At 40.0% G+C, this 22,939-nt stretch overlaps 1 protein-coding gene across 4 annotated transcripts in view; it reads right to left on the minus strand.

The window, feature by feature from the left end:
• Positions 1-22,939, minus strand: part of tns2a (tensin 2a) — a 64,261-nt gene that overhangs the window by 12,677 nt on the left and 28,645 nt on the right. For 3 of the 4 annotated variants that reach the window (XM_023403705.2, XM_023403707.2, XM_023403709.2), the window contains exons 4-21: positions 22,141-22,179; positions 21,638-21,679; positions 20,684-20,733; positions 20,049-20,232; positions 19,707-19,757; positions 19,474-19,596; positions 17,461-17,525; positions 16,908-16,991; positions 15,337-15,449; positions 14,265-14,325; positions 13,803-13,878; positions 13,317-13,446; positions 11,812-11,877; positions 11,515-11,631; positions 9,357-10,940; positions 8,958-9,123; positions 7,154-8,313; positions 6,931-7,062 (exon numbers count right to left, since the gene is read on the minus strand). In XM_023403705.2, the coding sequence (XP_023259473.1) occupies positions 6,931-7,062; positions 7,154-8,313; positions 8,958-9,123; positions 9,357-10,940; positions 11,515-11,631; positions 11,812-11,877; positions 13,317-13,446; positions 13,803-13,878; positions 14,265-14,325; positions 15,337-15,449; positions 16,908-16,991; positions 17,461-17,525; positions 19,474-19,596; positions 19,707-19,757; positions 20,049-20,232; positions 20,684-20,733; positions 21,638-21,679; positions 22,141-22,179 (4,243 nt within the window). The remainder of the gene's footprint in view (positions 1-6,930; positions 7,063-7,153; positions 8,314-8,957; positions 9,124-9,356; positions 10,941-11,514; positions 11,632-11,811; positions 11,878-13,316; positions 13,447-13,802; positions 13,879-14,264; positions 14,326-15,336; positions 15,450-16,907; positions 16,992-17,460; positions 17,526-19,473; positions 19,597-19,706; positions 19,758-20,048; positions 20,233-20,683; positions 20,734-21,637; positions 21,680-22,140; positions 22,180-22,939) is intronic. The other variant, XM_023403706.2, reaches the window with a different exon arrangement.

The raw sequence follows: 22,939 nt of genomic DNA on the forward strand, positions 1-22,939 counted from the left end.
TATGACTTTTTTGACACATTTATGCCTTACTATAGTATGACGTTTTATGCTATAGTATAATATGACGTTTTTTGACGCTTTTATGCCTTACTATAGTATGATATTTTATGCCATATTATACTATGACGTTTTATGCTATAGTATAATATGACGTTTTTTTTGACGTGTTTATGTCTCACTATACTATGATGTTTTTACACGTTTTTCTGCCAGAAACAGTGGGGGTGATTTCGTGGCGTAATGGTTAGGGCTGCTGTCTTGCAATCACAAGGTCACTGGTTTGAATCCTGCCATCCTATTCTATGATGTTTTTTGACGTTTTTATGCCTTACTATACTATGAAGTCTTTATGCCATGCTATACTATGATGTTTTTTGACCTTTTTATGCCTTACTATAGTATGACATTTTCTACCATACCATACTATGACGTTTTTATGCCTTACTATACTATGATTTTTTTTGATACTTTTAGGCCATACTTTACTATTACGTTTTTTGGTGTTTTTATGCCATACTATACTATGACGTTTTATCCAATACTATACTATGTTGTTTTTTGACGTATTTATGTCTTACTATATTATGACATTTTTTGACGTTTTTATACCTTACTATACTATTAATTTTGTTGGTGTTTTTATGCCATACTATACTATGACTTTTTTTGACACTTTTATGCCTTACTATACTATGACGTTTTATTCCATACTATACTATGATGTTTTTTGACGTTTTTATGCCTTACTATACTATGACTTTTTTTGACAATTTTATTCCTGAGTATAATATGACTTTTGTTGACACTTTTATGCCTTACTATAGTATGACATTTTATGCTATACTATGACATTTTTTGAAGTTTTTATGCCATACTATACTATGGCGTTTTTTGACTTTTTATGCCTAACTATACTATGACGTTTTATCCAATACTATACTATGATGTTTTTTGACGTTTTTATGCCTTACTATACTATGACTTTTTTTGATACTTTTAGGCCATACTATACTATTACGTTATTTTGTGTTTTTATGCCTTACAATACTATGACTTTTTTTTGACAATTTTATTCCTAAGTATACTATGACTTTTTTTGACACTTTTATGCCATACTATAGTATGAATTTTTTTGACACTTTTATGCCTTACTATGCTACAACGTTTTCATGCCATACTATACTATGACGTTTTTTTATACTTTTAGGCCATACAATACTATGACGTTTTTCCGATGTTTTCATCCTTTGATATACTATGACTTTTTTTGACACTTTTATGACTTACTATAGTATGACGTTTTATGCTATACTATGACGTTTTTCTGACGTTTTATCCAATACTATACTATGGCGTTTTTTGACGTTTTTACACCTTACTATACTATGACGTTTTTTTTATACGTTTTTATGCCTTACTATACTATAACATTTTATCCAATACTATACTATGATGTTTTTTGATGTTTTTATGCCTTACTATACTATGACTTTTTTGATACTTTTAGGCAATACTATACTATTACGTTATCTTGTGTTTTTATGCCTCACTATACTATGACTTTTTTTTGACAATTTTATGCCTTACTATAGTATGACGTTTTATGCCATACTATACTATGACATTTTTTGACAATTTTATGCCTCACTATACTATGATGTTTTTTGACTTTTTATGCCTAACTATACTATGACGTTTTATCCAATACTATACTATGACTTTTTTTGACGTTTTTATGCTTAACTGTACTATAACGTTTTATCCAATGCTATACTATGATGTTTTTTGACGTTTTTATACCTTACTATAGTATGACTTTTTTGACACAATTATGCCTTACTATAGTATGGCGTTTCATGCTATAGTATAATATGATGTTTTTTTTACGTTTTTATGCCTTACTATATTATGATGTTTTTTGACGATATTATACCTTACTATAGTATGACGTTTTATGCCATACTATACTATGACTTTTTTTTTACACTTTTATGCTTTACTATACTATGATGTTTCATGACTTTTTTATGCCATATTATACTATGACGTTTTATCCAATACTATACTATGACGTTTTTTGCCGTTTTTATGCCTTACTATGCTACAACGTTTTTATGCCATACTATAATATGACTTTTTTGACGCTTTTATGCCTTACTATAGTATGATATTTTATGCCATATTATACTATGACGTTCTATGCTATAGTATAATATGACGTTTTTTTTGACGCGTTTATGTCTCACTAAACTATGATGTTTTTACACGTTTTTCTGCCAGAAATGGTGTGAGTGATTTCGTGGCGTAATGATTAGGGCTGCTGCCTTGCAATCACAAGGTCACTGGTTTGAACCCTACCATCCTATTCTACGATGTTTTTTGACGTTTTTATGCCTTACTATACTATGAAGTCTTTATGCCATGCTATCCTATGATGTTTTTTGACCTTTTTATGCCATGCTATACTATGACATTTAATGACGATTTTATACCTTATTAAACTATTACTTTTTTGGCATTTTTATGCCATACTATAGTATGACATTTTCTACCATACCATACTATGACGTTTTTATGCTCTACTATACTATGATTTTTTTTTAATACTTTTAGGCCATACTATACTATTACGTTTTTTGGTGTTTTTATGCCATACTATACTATGACGTTTTATCCAATACTATACTATGATGTTTTTTGACATTTTTATGCTTAACTGTACTACGACTTTCATCCAACGCTATACTATGATGTTTTTTGACCTTTTTATGCCTAACTATACTATGACGTTTTATCCAATACTATAGTATGATGTTTTTTGACGTTTTTATACCTTACTATAATATGACTTTTTTGACGCTTTTATGCCTTACTATAGTATGATATTTTATGCCATATTATACTATGACGTTTTATCCAATACTATAGTATGATGTTTTTTGACGTTTTTATACCTTACTATAATATGACGTTTTTTTTGATGCATTTATGTCTCACTATACTATGATGTTTTTACACGTTTTTCTGCCAGAAATGGTGTGGGTGATTTCGTGGCGTAATGGTTAGGGATGCTGCCTTGCAATCACAAGGTCACTGGTTTGAATCCTACCATCCTATTTAACAATGTTTTTATGCCTTACTATACTATGACGTTTTATCCAATACTATACTATGACGTTTTTTGAAGTCTTTATTCCTTACTATAGTATGATATTTTATGCCATATTATACTATGACATTCTATGCTATAGTATAATATGACGTTTTTTTTGACGCGTTTATGTCTCACTATACTATGATGTTTTTACACGTTTTTTGCCAGAAATGGTGTGAGTGATTTCGTGGCGTAATGATTAGGGCTGCTGCCTTGCAATCACAAGGTCACTGGTTTGAATCCTACCATCCTATTCTACGATGTTCTTTGACGTTTTTATGCCTTACTATACTATGAAGTCTTTATGCCATGCTATACTATGATGTTTTTTGACCTTTTTATGCCATGCTATACTATGATGTTTTTTGACGTTTTTATGCCATACTATACTATTACATTTTTTGGTGTTTTTATGCCATACTATACTATGACGTTTTATCCAATACTATACTATGTTGTTTTTTGACGTTTTTATGCCTTACTATATTATGACATTTTTTGACGTTTTTATACCTTACTATACTATTACTTTTGTTGGTGTTTTTATGCCTAACTATACTATGACTTTTTTTGACACTTTTATGCCTTACTATACTATGACGTTTTATTCCATACTATACTATGATGTTTTTTGACGTTTTTATGCCTTACAATGCTACGTTTTTATGCCATACTATACTATGACGTTTTTTGCCGTTTTTATGACATATTATACTATGACGTTTTATGCTATAGTATAATATGACGTTTTTTTTGACGCGTTTATGTCTCACTACACTATGATGTTTTTACACGTTTTTCTGCCAGAAAAATGGTGTGGGTGATTTCGTGGCGTAATGGTTAGGGCTGCTGCCTCGCAATCACAAGGTCACTGGTTTGAATCCTACCATCCTATTCTACGATGTTTTTATGCCTTACTATACTATGACGTTTTATTCCATACTATGACGTTTTCTGCTGTTTTTATGCCTTACTATGCTACAACGTTTTTATGCCATATTATACTATGACTCTTTTGACACTTTTATGCCTAACTATACTATGATGTTTTATCCAATACTATACTATGATGTTTTTTTACGTTTTTACACCTTACTATACTATGACTTTTTTTTTTTTTTTTTATGCCTTACTATACTATAACGTTTTATCCAATACTATACTATGATGTTTTTTGACGTTTTTATGCCTTACTATATTATGACATTTTTTGACGTTTTTATACCTCACTATACTATTATTTATTTTGGTGTTTTTATGCCATACAAAATATGACTTTTTTTGACACTTTTATGCCTTACTATACTATGACGTTTTATTCCATACTATACTATGATGTTTTTTGACGTTTTTATGCCTAACTATACTATGACTTTTTTTGATACTTTTAGGCCATACTATACTATTACGTTATTTTGTGTTTTTATGCCTTACTATACTATGACTTTTTTTGACAATTTTATTCCATACTATACTATGACGTTTTTTGCAGTTTTTATGCCTTACAATGCTACGTTTTTATGCCATACTATACTATGACGTTTTTTGCCGTTTTTATGACATATTATACTATGACTTTTTTGACACTTTTATGCCTTACTATAGTATGATGTTTTATGCCATACTATACTATGACATTTTATGCTATAGTATAATATAACGTTTTTTTTTACGTTTTTATACCATACTATACTATGATGTTTTTACACGTTTTTCTGCCAGAAATGGTGTGGGTGAATTTCGTGGCGTAATGGTTAGGGCTGCTGTTTTGCAATCACAAGGTCACTGGTTTGAATCCTACCATCCTATTCTACGATTTTTGACGTTTTTATGCCTTACTATACTATGAAGTCTTTATGCCATACTATAGTATGACATTTTTTGAATTTTTTATGCCATACTATACTATGACGTTTTTTAATATTTTTTTTTGCCTTACTATACTATGACTTTTTTTGACACTTTTATGCCTTACTATACTATGACGTTTTATGCCATACTATACTATGACGTTTTATGCTACAGTATAATATGACGTTTTTTTTACGTTTTTATGCCAAACTATACTATGACGTTTTTTGACTTTTTTATGCCTAACTATATTATGACATTTCTTGACGTTTTATTTTATACTATAATATGACGTTTTTTGACGTTTTCACTCCTTACTATACTATTGATTTTTTTTCTACACTTATATGCCTTACTATACTATGAATATTTATGCCATAGTATACTGTGACATTTTGTGATGCCATTATGTCCTACTTTACTATGACCTTTATTGATATTTTTATGCCTTACTATTGTATGTGTGATCTGTGGTGTAGTGGTTAGTGCTATTGCCTTGCAATAACAAAGTCATCGGTTCGAATCATGAGTGAGGGCCATTTTGTGTGGAAATAGCACGTTCCCTATGTTTCTTCGTGGGTTCTCCCAAGCTATGTGGGTGATTTCATGGTGTAATGGTTAGAGCTGTTGCCTTGCAATCACAAGGTCATTGGTTCAAATCATTCCATTCCGTGCTGTAACATTTTTTATTCCTTACTATACTATGATGTTTTTTTACCTTTTTATGCCGTACCATACTATGACGTTTTATTCCATACTATACTATGACATTTTGTGATGCTTTTATGTCTCATAATATTATGACCTATTTTCACGTTTTTATGCCATACTGAATGAAGTATGGGTGATTTCATGGTGTAATGGTTAGGGCTATTGCCTTGCAATAACAAGGTCATTGGTTTGAATCCTAAGCCATGGGCCCTTTTGTGTGGAAATAGCATGTTCCCTATGTTTCTTCGTGGGTTCTTCCAGCTTGACATTTTAATGCCTTATTATACTATAACGTTTCATCCCTAATGACGTTTTTTGAATTTTTTTTATCTCTTACTATACTATGACATTATTTGACTTGTTTATGTCTTACTATACTATGACCTTTTCACACGTTTTTCTGCCTCATATGGTATGGGTGGTTTTGTGGTGTATATACTAGTAGTTATATATTATGACCTTTTCACGTTTTTATGGTGCATATATCAGTAGTTGTATATTATTACCTTTTTCACGTTTTTATGCCCCACTACAGTACGGTTGATTTCATGGTGTAATGGTTAGGGCTGATGCCATGCAATGACAAGGTCATTGGTTTGAATCCTGGGCCATGGGGCCCTTTTATGTGGAAATAGCATGTTCTCTATGTTTCTTTGTGGGTTCTTCCCAGCTACTTCCAGCTTGACATTTTAATGCCTTATTATACTATAACGTTTCATCCCTTATGACGTTTTTTGGATTTTTTTTTTCTTTTTTTATCTCTTATTGTACTATGACTTTTTTTTGACACTTTTATACCTTACTATACGATGATTTATTCATGGGCTGGCTTGGTTGACAGCGATTAGAACAGTTTTCTCACAGTGAGAAGGTTCTGGGTTCGAACCCTGGCCTGTACATATATTTAATTCATGGAAATTCACATGTACATATATGTAATATATGGAATTTCACCTGTGTACATATATTACGTTTGTGTACAGGCATTCATGAATTTAAATTCAGATCTTATATGTTAATAAACTGATTGGTTGACAACATTAAAAAGCCAGTCTCTTTGTTTTGGAGGGTTGGCGGGATTTTTGCGTCCATACAGATGTTGAGACCAAACTTACGCCCTTGCTTGAATGGTTGAATTGTGCTACTGTTGCTGAACACAAAGAGGAAAAATGTGACAATGAGATATTCTTCATGACATGAAAAATACATTTTACCCTTGCTGCTGTGGTTGTTGACATTAGGAGGAGGTGTTGCCACCTTCAGGGCCAAGCCATATGCCCCCTGGAAAGAGTTACTGTCCCTGATCAGGAAGGTACCTGGCTCTCTCTCCTTCAGAGCTGTGATGGCTGCACCGAGCACAAACAAGATATTAGGAAATTCTATATTCAGCAATTTCAATAAAACAAGATAGCGTAGCGAACTTTTTCTTAAAGTTACCTTGCTCTCTGGAGATGCCAGGCTTGTACCAGAACCTTGAACTATCCTGGACAAACTTCACACTGACCCTGTTTCCATTCTCAGGCTCTGCAGAGGCCACTCCTTCATTCTGGCCTGTAGGGGGTGCAATTTCCCCCACAGTGGGGGAGAAGGTGACGTGGTGCTGATGTTGGGTGGTGCTGGCAGTGGAGGGAGGCACTTGGCCCACAGCTGGCCTCAGAGTCCCCACTCCTTCGGTGGGTGAACTCGGCTGGGCGGGCAGGTGGCGCTTCTCCGGCAGAGGCGGTTGGGGGTGAGGGAGGGGGATGGAGATGGTGGAGTAGTTGGAGTGGGAGGACGGGTGAAGCTGAGGAGTGTGAGCGGAGTAGCAGTGCCTCTTGTTAGTGTCCAGAGCAGCACTGTGCTCCATGGCTGGGTAGTGGTAATGTAGGGGTCCGTGCTGCTGAATGTGGTTCGGGTGTTGGGGGTCAGACCCACTCAACATCAACTTCCTACCCAGGGTGGCAAAGCCAGGAACTGGGGTATCAGAGACAGGGGAGCCCTCCATGCTGCTGGAGGCAGGCTGGGAGGATGATGATGAAGCTATGGTGGGGGATGCAGGGGCTTGGGTGTTGGAGGTGTTGGTGCATTTTGGGGATTCAGGGTGAGTTTCCCTAGTTGGATAGGATCCGTTGACCTCTGCTTGGATCGGTCCTGTGGTTTGGGCCTGGGTCTGACTCTGAGGCTGGGACATCGCCTGTGCCACAGTGGACGGCAGAGCAGCAGCCTCTGAGGGATGGGGGGTCTGGATAGTGAGAGGGCTAGGTTGGGGGTGTATATCTGGTGCAGTTGAAGCATGGATAGGGGAAGAAGGAGCCTGGCAGCCTGGCAACGAAGAAGCCGAGGGCATATCTGGGCGACAGTGCTGCTGGTGGGGAGCTGCAAGGGATGGGTCTGATGGTGCAGTGCAGTGGTTGTGGGGTTCTGTTTGTACAGGTGTGGTTGTGTTTGACTGCGTGTCTTTGGTAGATGACGGCTCTGTGCTGCTTTTTTGGCTCTCCGGGGATTCCTGGACGATATTATCAGCTTGATAGTGTCTGTCCTGTGGCTGGGACGCCTCGTAGTCACTGCTGATGATGTCTGTGGTCCGGATCTCATACTCCCTCCCTCCTGGACTGGGGCTTAAATGGATAAATATGAGTATTACTGTCACAGATCTAGAGAAATGTTTCTAAAATTTCTACTCTAACCTCCTGAATCTTTTTAGTCATCAACTGATTGGTATTCTTAAGGGTCCCATATTGTATAAAGTGAGATATCCATGTCTTTTTTTGATTATAAAGCAGGTCTAGGTTCTATATTAATACTGTGAAAGTATCAAAGCCTCAGTCCACAGAGAAACACACACAGCCTGTATTCAGAAACTGAGCCTTAAAACGAGCCGTCAGGACTGTGACTGTGATGTCACAACAAAGCAATCACAGCTCTCAGGCATGCACCAAGCCCTGCCCACCTGGACCCACCATCTAACCTTGCAGGATTTGGTTTCTCTGAATGTTTACCTGAAATCTGCTATATTTTTATTTGACCAGTCAGAAAACAGTCAGCCAATCAGAAGAGAGGCTCAGAACCTCTTTTCTGATTGGCCCACCGATCTATTGTTACTAGAGTTCCAGAGAGAAGCCTGAGAGAGGAGATCTAAATATATCAAATACATCTTCTTATGGATATCAAAACTTCATATAAAAAACAGACACCCTGACAGCGAGGAGAAACTCTTGCTGACAAAGCTCTCTGGCCTAGTGAAGTAGTAAAGCTGGAATACCTTTCCTGCGTACGAAGAGGGCTGCTGGTGTGGACAGGAGTGGACGGTCCAGACATATCAGACGGCGTGGAGCATGCGGCGTGACCGTCTCTGTGGACTCTCTTAAAGGATCCGTGGGTAATGTGTTCCCTCCAGCCCACACTTTCACCGGAACTGCGAAGGCCATCTGAGAAAGGGGAAGGAACAATGGATTTCATTTACGACCGTTAACATCCATGAACTCAAAATCAGTTGAGGTTGGTGACTGGCGAGCCAATTTGTGAGTAATGTGTAAGGCATCTCTCTAGTTAAGCACAAATTATTAGTGGATGATGTTGTTGATTATAGATAATTTATCCACTCCTGTTTCCCGTTACAAGAAAACACATTTCTCAATGTTTATTTTTTAACGTGACTCACCAGTGTGTGAGTCAGAGCCGTATGACTGCTGTGAGTCTTGAAGGTGGTGGTGGTGGTTGTGGTTATGCTCTGCTGGCCCATTGCTATGGCTGCAGGGCCCCGTCATGGAGGAAGCAGGAGGCAGCGGTGACGTGGACTCAGACTGGTAGCCTGAGGCGTAGCCCCTGCTTTCAGATGGCGAGGGCTGGTAAGGCGAGCAGGGGCACACTTGGCGGGGTGTTTGGTAACCGCTGCTGCTGCTGCTGTACTTCAGATCCAGGTGAGAATGAGCATGAGACCTCGACGCCTCTGGATAAGCTGGGTGACCCGATGGCAAGGGATCAAACGTAAAGGCTGGGAGATCGTGACCCTGTGGGCCATAGGAGGCTACGGTGGCTCTCCTGTGCCAGTATTCAGCCTCTCTGTCCCTCTCCCACTGCAGCTCAGCCTCCCTGTCTCGCTCCCAGTGGAGGGACAGCTCTCTGCCTCGCCTCAGCCCAGGATCCCTCTCCCACTGGAGCTCTGACCCTCTAGGTAACTCTGTCTCCCTGGCTCTCCTAAGCCCCACCTCCCTTTGCTGAAGCTCCGCCTCTCTGTCCCAGTGGAAGCTGTCCCCCCGGTCCAGCCTCAGGCCGTGATAGGCCGCCGAGTCTTCCCTCCTGATAGTGCAGTCTCTGCAAGGGCAGCCTGGGGGCGGCAGACCATCCATTAGCATTATATCATGGTAGGTAGGGCTGGTGGAGGGTTTGGGGTGGTGTGCATGGGGATGGGCATGGTGGTGGCTGTGAGGTGGAGGAGGGTGGTGGTAGGGGCCGTAGTCGTCTTCTCGACAGCAGATGCGACTCGGGGCAGAGAGAGGGTGGTGATGTGGGGGGTTGTGAGAGTGAGGGGTGAGGTCCGGTGATGGGTATGGGCAGATATGTCGAGATGAGGGAACCTCTGAGCAGGAGCGGTGCAGGTAGTGCGGTGGGCCACTCTGGCGGTCCCACACCAAATCTGGAGGTGGAAGGGACTGGTGGGAGTGGGGACTGTAGTGCTGGCACAGATCCATGTGTGATGGAGGAGCAGCTGGGTTGGGGCTGGCAGAAGGCGTTGCCCCGTGGTGCCCGTTGGTGCCGGGAGCCCGATCGAGGCAGTACCCATTAGGCATGAGGAGCGTGCGGTCACAGCCAGGCTCGGCACAGCGCTGGGACCGGTAACCGTCACGGCAGGAACACGACCGACTGAGCCTCAGCGTCCCGGTTCGCTCCGAGGGCAATGAATCCCCGTCATCCAAGATGGCGGTCTCTCGCTCTCCATCTCGGTTCCCCTCTATGCCTCCAAGAAGACGTTCGAGCTCCTCTCTTTCCTGTCTGGTTGGAGGCGGCGGACGATTGGGCTCCTCCTGGCGGTCAGCGTGGACAGATGATTGGCTCAAATGGATGGAATGGCCTGAGAGCGCGGAGTCAGAACCTTGAGCAATGAGGTGATCGGGCCTATCTTCAGAAAGGCCCACCCCTGGGCTGCTGCCATTAGTTGAGGTGAGAGAACCTGAGCCAGGCCCTCGGCGCTTCTTTATCTGAGCGTAGAGACTGCCATCTAGAGGACCTCTGGTGTGGGCAATGTCTGAGACAAAAAAGAAAAGAAACCGGATCAGCTCTCAGTACTCTTGAGATATGCATAGAGACAATTTTGAGCCTGTTGAATTTTATTCAACAGATATTGTTCTTGGTTGTCCTTTAATTTTCTACTTGATATCTAGACTGTCTGATATGAAATGGCAAAGACCAAGTATGGGTGAAGTCATTTGTAATTTTCCACAATTAACATTGATCCACAAGAAGATATATTTGTGATTTTAAGAACCAAAAACCACCTCAGTGTAGTTTTACATCTCCTTTCTAAGGCTTCTCTCTGGATCTCTAGTAACAACAGGTCTGTGAGCCAATCAGAAGAGAGGCTCGCTGACCTGTTGTTACAGTTCCAGAAGTCCTGACGGCTGGTTTTAAGGCTCAGTTTCTGAATACAGGCTGTGTGCATTTCTCTGTGGACTGAGCGCTTTGATACTTTCGCAGTATTAATATAGAAGCAAGACCTGCTTTAAATTCAAAACAGGCAGGGAAATCTCACTTTATTGAATATGGGACCTTCAAAATCAAGCTGAAAAAGGATTGGTTGGATTGGACAGTTGGTGTTTTACCCTCCAGACTGTCCTGGTAACGCTGGTTGAAGTTCTCATAGGAATCCCAGCGAACCACTGGGTCAGCAGTGTTGTAGTCGACCGTGACAGCCGGATCGTTCTTCTGGTACTCACGACCTGAAGAAAGATGCATTTCATTTGCATTCATCTGCATTTATTTCCTTCCTTACCTAAGACTATTTTTTATTTGTGAAGAAACTTTTAGAATCAATTTGTCTTTTACTCATTTGACAAATACAAACTCAACTTACAAAGTGGAAAACGTAAGAAGAAGAATTTTAAGTAGAGTGAACCAACCTTTGATCTTCTCAGGTCCAGAGGAGAAGACGAACTCTACGGTGGCATCAGACGGAAAACGCTCATCTTGGGGAGAAGGAGAGGAAAAAAATGCTTAATAAAACACAGAGGGAATAATGATAATAATAATTTCCTACTGTTAAAACGTACTTATGGAAGTTTATCTACATTATAGCCTATAAATATAAATGTAATCTCCACATGAGATCCAGGTTTATGAAAGCATACCAGTGCTCCAGTGATATGGGGAAACCCCAGAAAGGAATCAAACTGTGTTGCTGCGCCAATATATCAAATATACTAATCCCTTCCACAGATGTTTTATAAGTTCTTTGAATCAACAATAGTGTGTTTATGCACATTTCTAATGCTTCATTTAGTATAATGGAATCACGACCACAGACACAACCTCCTTTGCTTCACAGGCGTGCTTCTCAGCTGCACACGTGCTGTCATTTTAGGGAAAGGGAAACCGAGGAGGAAATGAAGTAATGAGCATATTCATTATGGACTTAAGGAATACACCAGAGCTCACCGGGCCTCTTTTACTCTCTCTGAGGGATAGTTAGAGACACTCGCTCCGGCATACAGTACAACTCATTTTCAGGATACTTGCTTCCAGAGAACTGTTATTATGTCCAGGTTGGGGATTATGCTGCTATTATTTAGGGATTTATTCAGCCACGGTATTATTATGAAGCCAAACCACTGTGAATACATTCCCACAATGCCAATTTAAAGAGCAGCCATTATATCCATTAGTATATCCACTCCACAAGTAACAAACTGTGTCCAAATGACAGTTTAAAAGTGTCCAAAAATGCAAAATAAGGCTAAGTCCACTCTGACCTTTAGGGGAGCAATAAACAGTCATTTGTTTAATTTAAAGTGAGACAATGTAAAAAAGTAACCCAGTCTTTTGCAGCTGAAGCTTTGGTCTGGTCTGGTTTGAGCAGCAGCTAACTTTAGTTAGATTTACACAGATATTACTGACATTACTGGGTCAGCTGACCTCATGACTCCTCTCTACATGTGATGGTGTTACATTATGTTTTAGCATTTACTGCACTGATAAACTAACATGTTTGCAAACAGCTGCTTATTTACACATCCAGCAGATGTGGGGTAAGATTTGCCCCCTGGGGACAAATAAAGTTTCTTCAATTGAATTGAATTGTGGTTTTGGTCTTTATATTGACAGTCGCTACATGCTCCACTCTGTTCACACGCTAGTTGTTAACTTTGTCTGTCTGCTGTTTGGTGCTTAGCTGGTAGTGTACTTTGGGTTTTTACAGTTTTTACTTGGGAAACAGCTACCGGCCGACTCACTACCAATGCACAGTAGTTACAAGATTAAAAACAGTGTGTTTTCTCTTGCTTAAGTTGCCCTCTCTCCAACAAACTCAAATAAATCCTGTTTCAACCATCCTCTCAACCACTTGGCAAACATCCTGTGGGATCCTTTAATCTCTGATCGGCTGTTTCTACAACCTAAATAAACTCACCAGTACAAGCTTCATCCAGCTCCCCTTTGCCAAACCAGAGCTGGGATCCGTGGATGGTGCACGTGTGGAACTGCAGCCTGAACACAGTGTCTCTGTCTGCACTCTGGGCTCGCCTGTGGTAGCATTTGACCTGCAGAGGGCAGCAGAGAGTTGAGAAGAGCTGCAGGTCAAACTGTCAAACTGTATGTGGGATAATGAGAGGTTGGAACTGTAAATTTAAGGCTTTGAGTTCGCTTCCACTTTTGAAATGACTGACTGCACAAAACAGACAAATTATGATCCCTTGTTAACAAAGTGACAAAACATTTTTCTTCCATACCAAAATTTCTATTTCAGAGATGAGACATGGCAGCTCAACCAAATTTTGCAGAACTACTTTGTGAAGTTTTTCTTTGTTTTTGATGTTTATGGAAGTTAAAGTTATTAAACCACGATCGGGACCCCACCCGAGTCAGGGTTTTGTCATTTCCTTCCCATATGACTCACCATGATGTCACCTTTAAGCAGCAGCGCCGGTTCGATGGTCACACACAGCCGCCTTCCTCCGGTGCCTTGAAGGTCACTGCAGACGACACAGAGTACACAAACAAGCCTGTTAGATAACTAAAAACACACAAAGAACGCAGGCAGATACAGTATGTCACCAAACATGAACAGACCAAACAAACAAATAAACAAACCAGATCATGTTTTCTTCAGAATCGCCATATTCACATTTATGAACTTGGAGAGGCCTTGAAGTAAACAATGAAGCTGGGTGACATAAGTTAAAAGCTGGTCTGAAGAAGAGAAACGTCATTTGTTTGATTTTTATTCAATACTGTCTCTTGAATTAACCTGAGACGATGCTGAAACCTCAGCTCATGAAAGAAAACACAGCTGAGCCAACAAGTACGTCCTGGCTTATCTGTGCTATCACTTGGCCATATGACAGCAAGACAGACTCACTATATGCCTGAAGTGTACACCAACTGCATGGCCTGGTAGATCTTCAAGAAGGGGTAGTAACCTGAGGAGAGAGAGAGAGACGAGGGAGAAATTAACTTTACCAACATGGAGATAGAGGAATGTGCTGACTGCCACCACCCCCCCACTCCCCACCCCACCCCCACTCCTGGACTTGATCATCTGATTAAAGATAAACAGAAGAGTGTGTGTGGGAGAAGGAGGGTGAATGTGGCCGTCTATTAGAGCTGCAGTCAGTAATGTGGCTGTGAGTCAGGAGGGAAGCCTGTCAGAGCGCCACGCCAAGACAAACATCACATCACATATACATTTTTATCTGCATACACAGGCACAGTCAGGCGACGGACATCTCAATTCCGTCAACTTCATCTATGTTTGCCTCACTTACGTCTTAAAATGAAAAAGAAATTGTGTTTTTGGTAAAAAAAAATAATGATGACGTCATTTTCTGATGACAGCGCCACAGCTGGATCATATGATGACACACGCACGTGATGCACATGAGCCATTTCTACTGGCAGCAGGGCGTTTTTTATCTATTTATTTACTATTTGCATCTGGATATTTTGCATGTAAACTTATTATCTGATAATCAGGTTATGAGTAGAATATCTCATCATTTGCAGAAAAAACACAGTATAGCACCCTAAATGTTTTCAGTAAAGTGGAGATTATGTAAATATATCTCATGTTAAAATACGGTTTCAATAGGGATTTGTATCATCAAAAGACTTCAAGATATAGGTGCAAAGCTTGAAATGGCAGGTCATAAAAAGAAAAATATGTGTTTCATGGTTCATTTGTTGATTAGATTTATACTTACTGTGACACAAATCCAATATTTGTAATCTACTTATCAACAAATAAAATTCCAAAGTTGCTATTTTGTGCACATGAAAATGTCAAAGCAGCCTGATCAACTGCAGTGTGAGAAGCGAGGAACAATCAAATAAGGGAAGTGGGATGTATCCATATAGATAAACGCATTAGGAACGAACAGATATACGTTTTGTGTTTTGGTGATTTGTCTCAAAAGACTAACACACACACACACCTCCTTCACCCTGGAAGTTAGGGAGTGATGGGATGAGAACTTGGTGGAGGAAGAGAGGGCTGCTGTTCATCTTGATCGCCCCGGACAGAAGGCCCCCGAAGTAATAGATATACCTGAGAGACAGAGGGAGAGAGAGTGAGAGAGATCTTTATGATATAAAATAAGAGAGATAAAAATGGAGAATAAAAATAACAGATGTAGGCTGAGGTTATGAACGAACGTTTTTAAAAGAGAGAAGAAAAATGCAAACATGCCCGGGACAGACAGCCAGCAACAAAGGAGAAAGAGAGGCAGCAAAAAAATGTTCTGGAGCTGAGTCTAAATATTTCACTTTTCCTAAAACTATCTGTCCATCGGGTTAGGAAATATTTCTTGTGTCTGTCACAATTGAAGTTGATTCAGGAAAGTTCTTGAGTCAGTTGTCATTTTCTTGACACTAGTTTTCTGCCTTTAACCTCAGGGTGAGATTACTGTTGGGACCTAAATGTTAAAGTGAGTCTGAAAATTCCATTAGTATAAATATTTTTTTTTTTATATTTGAAAGAGCAATCAAAAAAATCTGTAATTTGGGGAAATACACCTTGCTTTCTTGTAGAGTAATAATTTCTGTATGTTAAATATGAAGCTAAAGCCAGCAGGTGGCTAGCTTAGCTTAGCATCAAGATTGGAAACGGAGAAACACCTTGCATGGCTCTGTCCGAAGTGAACATAATCCACCTCTAAAGTTTAGTAAATTATATATTATAGCTTGTTTGTTTAATACGTGTATATATACAAAAGGTGTACAAACAAACAAAAGTAGTGATTATAGATGAGAAGATCCACACCACTCTCATGTCTGTCTCTAAACTTGAAGCCAGAGCCAGCAATGAGTTTAATATAGCATTAATTGAGATGCATAAAGATGAAGAAACATTTAACTCTTGGCAAGAGAGTGAATCCATTTACAAAAATGTCAAACTATTCCTTTTACTATTGTCTTTGATAATTTAACTGTCTTCTGTAGCATTCATGCTGGTCTATGTCAAAGGGGTATTTTTGAAAGTGTAATATAAAGATGATGGAAAAGCATAAGGTTACAGTTAAGTAGCCCACTCTGTCATTTTAACATTGCATTTATAATTTAGTCTTTTTGTTCCACAAGTCTTTTTCACAGAAGATCTTTTGACTTGTCATTTTAGGAAAAAACATTGACAATGGCTCTATTCTATTCAGGTTTCCCAGTAAGCTACGACAGTGTGACAGTGAGTCAGCATGAAAGTTGCAATGACCCTGAAACTGAAGCAACTAAATGGATTTCATTCATCATTAATGTTGTTATTTAGGTTTGCGACATGTCAAAATGTTGTCTGTGAAAAAAGACTAAACACAAGGTTAAAGAGAAATCAAATCCAGCAGTTGTGCATATGAAGAGCTCAGAGCTAAAAGCTGTTTTCTCTTTCTTTTCCCTTAAGAAGCATGCAAGGGGGGATGCATTTAATAACTCCTGCAAGGATGTGAGATACCCTCAACCTCCCCCCACCACCGCAACCCCTCCAGATTTCCCCCTCAGATCTCCTCGTGGCCTCTACCTGTTTTGGGATGGCTGGAGGGAAGAGGACACCTTATCTTCACAGAACTTCCTCATGGCGAGAGTACTGAGAGCCTGGTCCGCCCTGCAACATAAATGCATGCAAACGCGCACACACACACACACACACACACACACACACACACACACACACACACACACACACACAGACATACGCTTTGAGTCAACAATTTCCATCATGGAACTTGCACCAGACTCTCTAGATGCCAGAAAGTACATGGAGAGGATACAGCTGGCACTGGCCACAGGATGAACCAGCTTCCACAGTTCCTATGCAAAATCCACAGGGCTTAATTTATCAAATGACTTATCAACACAGTCTGAATGGAAATCATTGTGCTGCATATACAATACTTGAATTTGAACACATAAGTTTTTTTGGCATGCACATTTGAATAGTCAAATATAAATCCAATATGTTTTTGCACGTCAGTTTAATAATCTTTAATGTGTTCCATGTGTGGGTATTCTGATGAACAAGAAAATGTCAGATTGTGGCTTTGGATGCCTCAGACACAGACACACACACTCACCCTGCGGAGATCTTGCTGTAGTGCATGTAGGCTGCAATAATCACGCCTGTTTTCCCTTTGTTGCCCTGGAGGAGGGGGAGGGAACCACAAGGACAAGAGTCATGGTGTGCTGATTGCATCCTCGGGCACACCACTGTGGGTGGCTCAAAGACAGCTGATTTCCACAGCCTGCAAGACCTGACAGTTTTGACTGTAGGGTTGATTTATTTGTTTTTTCTTTTAAAAAGAGACACAGTTAGACAGAGACAAAGCGGGGACATAGAAAGATGTGGACAAGCAGGTTAAGTTCCAATTAAAAAACTCCCTGTGGTGTATTTTTCGCACCAGGCGCTTCGTAGTTTCTGACACATTCCAAAGACATTCCTCTTCAAATTCCTAATGTGAACCCCCCCCCCCCCTCCAAGATACCAGTAAGAAGGCTGCACCTACACACTGAGCACAAATTAAACCTTGTTTTGCTCAGTCTATCTCTCAGTGACAGATTCTTCATTGACAAAAATGTATTTTTTCCCATCCCTGGCGTGATCTGCAGCTGGGAAAAAAAAAAAAAAAGCCTGTAGCTGGAATGTTCTGGAAAGTCAGCAGACCACAGAAGTAGTCTGGTTTTAGTATTTAAATTCTCCTGACCAAAACCAATAAATAAAACATCCAGACAAGCCGTGGGAGCTCGGTCGCCCTCGCTGATGGTCGGTCACTGGTTGGTAGCAGGGGAAAGGTTCAAATTGCCGCTGCTTTCCTGAACTGATGGCACTAATGATTCTCTAAATGATGCGTATCAGTGTGGAAGTTAAACGTTTAGTTGACAGAGTTTGATCTAAATCGTATGGTTGATTTTGTGGCAGAGGTGGAAACAGTTTATTGAATTATATGATGCACTCTGCAATTTTGGTTTTTGTCAAGTTATGTTTTAACTGCATTATCTTACTTTATTGCATTTTACACCAGAAACACTGAATAGAGAAATGAAGGCTGCTTAAACCTGTTAAAGCTTACAAGTGGTTACTAATTGTACCATTACATGTTATAATTTTTCCAAAATAGCAATTCAAGTATGTAACATTAACCAAAACAAGCACTCAGCGCTGGTTTGTTTCTGTAACTTTGCTTCATACCATTTCACTACCCTTTCCAGCTATCTGGCAGCGTTAGAATAAAAATAGTACCTATGTATAATTTTGATATACCTGTACTTTACTTGAGTATCTTTATTTTATGCCACTTTATACTTCTATCCCTCCATGTTTCAGAAAGAAATCCTGTGATTTTAACTCCAATACAATTATCTGACACTTATTTATTTACTATCTACTTTTAAGAGTAAGATTTTTAACTTTAAAACAAATGACTGATATATAAATCTGATTCGTTGCACAATATGTAAACTCACCTTCTACAACATTAAAATGCTTCCTACATGTCAGTAAAAACAATCCATTAATGTAAATACTTTACTTTTATTTTGCTGATAACACGTTTGTACTTTTACTTTGTAAAATTCAGAATGAAGGACTTGTAGCTGCAACAGAGTGTTTTTCACAGAGTGATATTGCTGTTTCTACTTAAGTAGGGGGTTTGAATATTTCTTCCACCACTGGTATCTGGATAGTAAACAGCAAAAGTGGTGGTCAGCTGACAACATGGTCGACGTTAATGGTAATGTTATTGACTAACAAGATTGTTTTAAATTGAGTTATGGTTTGAATCATATTTTAAAAAATGCTCAAAATATCCTGTTAAAGTAGGTATGACAATTTTGCATTGATCCCTTTTTTTCATGTAAATGATGTACTGTATGTAAACTTTAGATTAAGTACTGACATGATGCTTAATAATAACATATCTTTTTTAACACCATTAATATGAACTCAATAAAAACTACCACTACTTGTAATTCAACATTTGCTTCTACCTCTCAACAACACTTATCACTACCCTCTGATCAGCCCAGTTCAGAGTCTGGGAAACAGTGGGACGTCTGTCTGAAAAACCCTGCCGGCCCCCCTGAACTCTGACCTTGCAGTGCAGGACCACCACGTGCTGGGGGTCGGAGGTCAGCCACGTCTCCATGGCCTTACATATGGCACAGATCTTATCCAGCGGTGGGGCGTGGAGGTCAGGCCAGCCGAAGTCATGAACCTGATGTTGGATGGAGACGGAGGAAAAGTGTCATGTGATTTCAGGAGATAAAATGAAAAGGTTGCGAATTGAATTCTCAACACAAAGAATTACGAGAAGGAAAGTTCCACCTTTGGATTCAGTCGGGTGATGTCGTGGCGCCTCTCTGAGAGATTCAGGAGCTGGAAAAGAAAAGATGTTTCATTTCAGTTATTTTTATAATGGGTGTGACAGAAAAACGACTAACAGACTGCTAATTTGTGGGATGCTAAGTGTATTCAGCGGTTTCTTGATGCTATATGTTAAAACATATTGTCTCTGTGCAACAAGCATCTTCAGCTGAGGAGGGACGTAAAATCCCTGCTGCAACAAATACCACAGAGGAACTACAGTACATGACATCTCATTGAAGCTACTGTAATTACTGTCTGTCTTAGCTGACAGAGTGTGATGCATTTTTCTGTTCCCCTCACCAGAAATTTGTCCTGATGTTTGGACTTGAGCATGGCAGCCACCTCCTTCAGGTTGAGCCGGTATCTCTGCTCCTCCAGCTTCGGGGGGAAGAAGACGGAGATGATCCTCTCGGTGATGTAGGTCAGGTCGAAGTCGTAGTGGCGCTCCATCACTCTCTCCATCACACGGTCCACACTGAAGCTCCTGGAGAAAACAGCAAAGGAAGGTAAAGAGGGGGCAGAGGAAAAGGAGAAAAGGGAGCAAAGGTCGGGTGGTCACGCAGAGAGAGGCAGGGGGGAAAGGGGGGCACGGGTCAAAACATGAGCGTTAATTCAGATTGTTTGTGGCAGCTCAACATGATTCTGCTCCTTCATACACTGCAATGAAATTTGTGACTGGATGTATCGAGAATGGAGGAAAGACAAAGAGAGAAACTGGATACTGTGTGTAACATGTAGGTCAAATCAAAAGCCGAGTTGCTCCATCACACAGTTGACACTGAACCTTACGGAAAGAATGTAGGAGCGGTGGCTCAACAAATCGCTAAGCATTGCCACTGAGGAAACATAAGGATTCTATTTGTTTTAAATGATCTCTGTAGAAAATGCCTCAGTAACACATATCGCCTCAGAGAAATGAGTCAGGTGACCTTTACCTTGGCAGGGTGTTTCTCTGCTTGGTAAAGGTCAGAGACTTGGTGGACCCCTGTAGAATAAAACACACACACACACACAAAAAAACAACTTATCAAACTTATCCATAATTATTGACCACTTCAATGATTACATGTTTTGTGCCACTAGTGCTTCGGCCTAATGATGGTAGTGGCCCGTCAGTCTATCCATCTGTTTAAAACTGGCCACACCAGAGCTTTCCTCTACTTCACCTCAACAAGAGGTTCCCAAATTCTTTCTTTTACGCTCCCTATGGAAGCCAAAAACATTTGAATTTTAAAACCGTGCTCATGCATGTTTATACAGTGGTCCAAAAGTCTGAGACCACTTGTTGGAAGTGGTCTCAGACTTTTGGACCCCACTGTACATCAGGCATTTCTACCACTTTCATCCAGATTGAAATATCTCAACCAGTATTTGATGGACTGCCATGAAAGTTTGTACAGATGTTTACAGTCTGCAGAAGATGGCTGCTACTAACTTTGGTGATCCCCTGACTGTTTCTCTTTCCACCAGGTAAGAGTTTTCACTTCATTCAACAAAATTTTTGGTACCAACATTCGTGAACCCCAGAAGTCGAAAACCTAGTTGTTCCCAGTGGATTTGATGATCCCCTGTCTTTTTATCTATCGCCATCACCAGGTCTAAACATTTAATTTGTGTAATGCTCTGGTATGTAATGAGCATTACAGTCCTCAGAAGTCACAAACCTCAGGATTTGTTTTATTTTCACAGAGACTCATGTCTGGCATTGCTCTCACTTTGGATTGTTTAGTATGTGCTAAATCAAAAAGCCCCAAACCCTGACTGTTTTCCCTGACAGGTTTGGAAATTTCCAAGACAGACAGCGTTATGCTGGGGACCCTGAGGGAAAGACAGAGAAGAGGGGAGAGGAAGAGGACAAAGAGAGAGGATGGAGGTTCAAGTGTGCTCACCAGGTGTTGGGTGTGTCGAGAAGGAGCGGTCCCTCTACGCTGCTGGATGTAAGGAAGGAGCGGTGACGAGATAAAGAAAAAGAGGGGAGAGGAGGGTGAGAAGAGAAAGACGGTAAGAGGAAGTGGGGCAAAGGGATGAGGTTGAAAGGAGGTGAGAGGGGGGGAAGAAGAAGGAGGGGAGAAAGGCGGGAGAAGGGGATACAGAGGAAGGAAAGGAGAGTTAATTAAACAAACAGACTCTCTAATGGATAAACATTACTACTTCCTATAGCAACATCAACTATTTTTTTCTCCTGGACTGGAGTGCCGCAGTGCTCCAGGAATGAACTGAGCTCAAACTGGGCTGAGGGCTTGGCTTCCCAAAAGGAATTCAACCAGAGGAAACCATACGGTGGTTTTGGGAAGCCATACCTCGTAACTATGGATGAACAAAGTGGGAAAACGAGTACGCTATACAGAAATGCTGTTGTGGAAAAGAAAATGGGTGGATGCAGGGGACTTACCAGATCATTGGAGGGTACTGGGATGCATGCAGAGGTCACCTGGAACACACAAAGACAGCCACATCTGAATACAAGACTGATGCACATACAAACATCCTTTTTGCTTCAGCACACAGGGTAGGGTCAAAGCTCTGAGATGATTAAGAACAAATGCTTCTAGTGAATCTGAAGTTCACTTTAAAGGAGGTTAACACTGTGGGATATACACTTCTTGTCAAGATTAAGATGAAAAGATTGATAACAAACTAATAAAAGCTGTTTAATACTGTATGAAGCTGGAGCCAGTTGTTTTCTTTGTTAGCTTGAGTGCTAGCTTAGCTGCCCTGGCTGAGAAAACGTCCCAAAACTTGTTTTTTTTACATTTACATTTTTGTATAAGTCTATTTAAACAGTCTTTGGAGGTGTTGGTAAGTGTTTTGTTTTTTTTAAATCCTTGGACAGGCCCAGGCTAGCTGCTTCCCTCACTTCCTGTCGTTTAGCTAACAGTCTTCTGACTATCGTATTTAATGGACAAACATGACAGTGGTATCGACCTTAGCAAGAAAGCAAATTTGGGGTATTTCCCAAAAATGTTGAACTGAAGAAAACATAATATAATTATTATATATAAAGGAATTTTATGCCATTAATCAACAATTAACAGAAAGTGCCTCTGTATTGCTGCGCAGGAATGTGTTATTGCCAAAAAAAAAAGACATTTTAACCTTGTATCTCTATCTTGTCAACTACTGCTAGATTAAGATATGTCGCCGCTATCAGACAAATTGTTGAGACCAGACAGAGGGAGGAAAACGGAGCA

This window comes from Seriola lalandi, unplaced genomic scaffold (assembly GCF_002814215.2).
Source record: "Seriola lalandi dorsalis isolate HSWRI2012SDOR001 ecotype SW California unplaced genomic scaffold, Sedor1 jcf7180002054178, whole genome shotgun sequence".
In the NCBI taxonomy this organism is placed as follows: domain Eukaryota; kingdom Metazoa; phylum Chordata; class Actinopteri; order Carangiformes; family Carangidae; genus Seriola; species Seriola lalandi.